The 4,149-nt window shown below is 32.0% G+C and overlaps 1 protein-coding gene across 2 annotated transcripts in view; it reads left to right on the plus strand.

Annotated features, from left to right (window-relative positions):
• Window positions 1-3,543, plus strand: part of LOC108580313 (dynamin-like 120 kDa protein, mitochondrial) — a 5,337-nt gene extending 1,794 nt beyond the window's left edge. For both annotated transcript variants that reach the window (XM_017944038.1, XM_017944039.1), the window contains exons 6-18: window positions 158-244; window positions 328-485; window positions 561-724; window positions 821-1,085; window positions 1,178-1,369; window positions 1,444-1,628; window positions 1,734-1,895; window positions 1,977-2,164; window positions 2,239-2,453; window positions 2,522-2,779; window positions 2,845-3,045; window positions 3,115-3,319; window positions 3,395-3,543. In XM_017944038.1, the coding sequence (XP_017799527.1) occupies window positions 158-244; window positions 328-485; window positions 561-724; window positions 821-1,085; window positions 1,178-1,369; window positions 1,444-1,628; window positions 1,734-1,895; window positions 1,977-2,164; window positions 2,239-2,453; window positions 2,522-2,779; window positions 2,845-3,045; window positions 3,115-3,319; window positions 3,395-3,459 (2,345 nt within the window). In that variant the 3' untranslated portion in view covers window positions 3,460-3,543. The remainder of the gene's footprint in view (window positions 1-157; window positions 245-327; window positions 486-560; window positions 725-820; window positions 1,086-1,177; window positions 1,370-1,443; window positions 1,629-1,733; window positions 1,896-1,976; window positions 2,165-2,238; window positions 2,454-2,521; window positions 2,780-2,844; window positions 3,046-3,114; window positions 3,320-3,394) is intronic.
• The last annotated feature ends 606 nt before the right edge of the window (window positions 3,544-4,149 follow it).

Genomic DNA, 4,149 nt, shown 5'->3' on the forward strand with positions numbered 1-4,149 from the left:
ATCAATATTATTATTAAATTATGTTTTAATATTTATTCATTTTATTTACTATGAATTATAACTTTTATATCAGCAAGGTATTACTATTACATTTATCAATTAATAACTTTATTGCAAATAGTCTTAATACATTGAGTTTTAAAATCTTACTAAACAGATGCAAAGGAGCAGGTGTCGAATAATTCTATAGCGTTTGCCCGGCCATTGATTGATGAAAATATTGAAGAGGAACGTAAGAAAACTCGTATGTACATGTTAGTGTATTACAATTCATTTGTGTACCATTTTTGAAACTCATTATTATACACTTTCTAATTTCTTTCGAAGGTGAGTCGGAAGAGAGATTAAATTCTATGCAGGAGGAAGTGATGCAAATTCAATTAAAATACCAACGTGAACTTGAAAGATTGGAAAGAGAAAATAGAGAGCTACGGAAGCAGATGCTCTTACGTGGCAAGCAAAACATGAGTAACAAGAAAATAAAAGTAATTAGATTAAAATATATGTATTTAATGTAATATCAAACCTAATTCTTAATTTCTAATTAGAAATCTTTCTAGAAATCCTTAATCGATATGTACAGTGATGTCTTAGATGAACTTAGCGATTATGATAGTGCTTACTCTACCGCGGATCATTTACCAAGAGTAGTAGTAGTTGGTGATCAAAGCTCCGGTAAAACGTCTGTATTAGAAATGATTGCTCAGGCAAGAATATTTCCTAGGTAATATAAAATACCGAAAAAAAGTAAATTTTCTTAGAAATGTATTGTTCTTTTAACTGTTTTTTTTTTTTTTTTTTTCAATTAACTTTATTTCAGAGGTGGTGGTGAAATGATGACAAGGGCTCCAGTGAAAGTCACTTTAAGCGAAGGTCCTTATCATATAGCTCAATTCAAAGACAGTTCTAGAGAATTCGATTTGACAAAAGAATCAGAATTAGCCGAATTAAGACGTGAAGTGGAGTTACGTATGAAAAACAGTGTTAAGAATGGTAAAACTGTTAGTCAGGATGTGATTTCGATGACGGTAAAAGGACCAGGCCTTCAGCGTATGGTTCTTGTTGATCTGCCAGGTATAATTAGTGTAAGTAATAATATATATCTATAAATGTGTTTTGTCAGAGTTTTTATTTAATTTTTTGGAGAAGTCTAAAATTTACGAAACTTTTACAACAGACAGTTACAATTGACATGGCAGAAGATACTAAAGACGCCATTCGACAAATGACTCAACAATATATGAGTAATCCTAATGCAATTATTCTCTGCATCCAAGATGGATCTGTGGATGCTGAGAGAAGCAATGTGACAGATCTTGTGTCTCAAATGGATCCCTCTGGCAAACGAACCATTTTTGTTTTAACTAAGGTATCTCATTAAATATAATTAAATTTAAGATAAAATTGGAGGCATTGATTTTAAGAATATTCTAAAATCGACAGGTAGATCTGGCAGAAGAAAATTTGGCTAATCCTGAGCGGCTAAGGAAAATATTATCTGGCAAGTTATTTCCTATGAAGGCACTAGGTTATTTTGCTGTCGTTACCGGTCGTGGTAGACAAGACGATAATATACAAACGATCAAAGATTATGAAGAAAAATTCTTTAGAAATTCGAAGTTCTTTAAGTACGTATATATAAAGAATAGATAATTATTTTTGGATTTAAAGAGACTAGAGTTATTTTTTTAAAGAACTCCTAAGGCTATATAATTTGTTGTGGTTTGTAATAGGAATGGTGTAATAATGTCTGGTCAGGTTACCACAAGAAACCTGAGTCTTGCAGTTGCTGAATGCTTCTGGAAGATGGTTCGTGAAACTGTGGAGCAACAGGCAGATGCTTTTAAAGCTACTAGATTTAATCTTGAAACAGAATGGAAAAATAACTTTCCAAGGTAAAAAATTTCTAATACATGTACATTTTAATTTATTTAAATTTAATCTAAATTAAAGGAATTGTGGATTATTTTATATAGATTGAGAGAACTGGACATAGACGAGCTGTTCGAAAAAGCAAGGGGAGAAATCCTTGACGAAATCGTAAATTTGTCCCAAGTTTCACCCAGACATTGGGAGGAGCTCTTAATGGCTAAAATCTGGGACAATGTTAGCATGCATGTGTTTGAAAATATCTATTTACCCGCAGCTCAAACTGGAAATTTAGGTATTTTGTAGAATAATTTTACAAAGTATTTTTTTATAAACATATAATTATAATTCGAAACAAATTTTATTCAGGTACATTTAACACTACTGTTGACATAAAACTTCGCCAATGGACTGAACAACAATTGCCAGCTCGAAGTGTCGAGAGTGGTTGGGAGTGTTTACAACAAGAATTCCAACATTTCATGAACAAAGCAAAACGCAGCCCACAACATGATGACATGTTTGATAATTTGAAAAATGTAGTAATCAATGAAGCTAGCAGGAGACATTCTTGGGAAGAAAAAGTAAATTTTGTCAAAAATTTTATTTTTATTTATGTTAGGTTATGTATTATGTATAAAAGTATTTTCAGGCTTCTGAGATGTTGAGAATTATCCAGTTAAATACTCTAGAAGATAGAAGCGTGAGTGATAAACAAAATTGGGATCAGGCAGTACGTTTCCTGGAAACTTCTGTCAAAGAAAAATTGCAAGCCGCAGAACAAATTTTAAAGGATATGCTAGGTCCAGGGCGCACAGAACGATGGCTCTACTGGCAGAATCAGACAGAAGACCAACAGAAACGCACAGCAGTAAAGAATGAATTAGATAAAATCCTTTATTCAGACAAAGTAAGAGGACATGCCTTTTTTCAATGTCATCTGAAGAAATAACATTTTTTTTTTTTTGCCAGCAGAAACATGCATCTACTCTCACTGACGATGAGATCACGACAGTCAGGAATAATCTGCAAAGAAACAATTTAGAAGTTGGTAATGAATTTATTCAAGAAACGTGGCAGCCAGTATATAGAAGATTTTTCTTGCAACAGAGCTTGGCTAAGGCATACGACTGCAAGAAAGGATATTACTTGTATCATACTGGGCACGAAAATGAAGTAAGTCAAATAATATATCAAAAATAATTTTTTTTTATATTATTTTCATTGAAAATTTGGTTTTTATAGATGGAGTGTAGCGACGTTGTCCTGTTTTGGAGGATCCAGCAAATGCTGAAAGTCACTGCCAATGCCCTTCGACAACAAATCATGAACCGTGAGGCTCGCAGGTTAGACAACGAAATAAAAGAATTGCTGGAAGATTACAGTCAAGACAATGAAATTAAACGGAAACTGTTTGTTGGTAGACGAGTCACACTAGCAGAGGAACTAAGTATTTTGATTTCTAACCTCAAAAAGTTTTTATTTTAGTAAGTACTAATCTAATCTTGTATTTCTATTTCTTCAGAACGTGTCAGGCAAATTCAAGAGAAGCTTGAAGAGTTTATCCAAGCATTGAAGAAAGAAAAGTGAAGAAGCTGGACTTAAAAGTGTAGATATCTGAAACCAGTGGTGCATGGTATGTAACAAACAATAATGGTCCTGGTGGCTGATGCGCGAATGCTTAGGTATTAATTTATTTTTCTCTCACTAACTTACTAGTTCAGTCAGTTTTTACGGAAAGTGAAAACTGCAATTAATAGGCACAATTCGATACATGAAATTTTTGTTTGAATTTTAATATTGAAATTAGAGTCGTGTGATAATGAGTTTCAGAATATTTTTATTCCTCGTTTAGCAGATTGTTTGTAAAAAAATTGTCTGAATGCAAATGCAATATTTTTAATAATTATACCAAAGCGAACAATTTGACAAATTTACAGAAATAACAGTGCTGTTAGCATTGTTAGAGCATTAAACATTGAATGTTACGTAATGACACCTAAAATGTAGATGTACATAATATGACTAGGAAAAATAACGTTCATTGCATTTTGTATGAGTAGGAAAATGAAATAAAGAAATCGAAATTGTACACGTTTGTCTTCGAATATTTTCATTTTTTTTTTAATTTTAAAAGTTTAATGACAATTTTTTTGAATAATTTCCATAAGACGTACTTCACTTAAACTAAAACACTAAATAAACATTCAAAATTGAAAGTTTAAAACTTAAATTTAAAGTGAAAATTAAAAGTTGCGACGCAAAATTTTTCAACGCATG

The sequence above is a fragment of the Habropoda laboriosa genome, unplaced genomic scaffold (assembly GCF_001263275.1).
Source record: "Habropoda laboriosa isolate 0110345459 unplaced genomic scaffold, ASM126327v1 scaffold9, whole genome shotgun sequence".
Lineage (NCBI taxonomy): Eukaryota > Metazoa > Arthropoda > Insecta > Hymenoptera > Apidae > Habropoda > Habropoda laboriosa.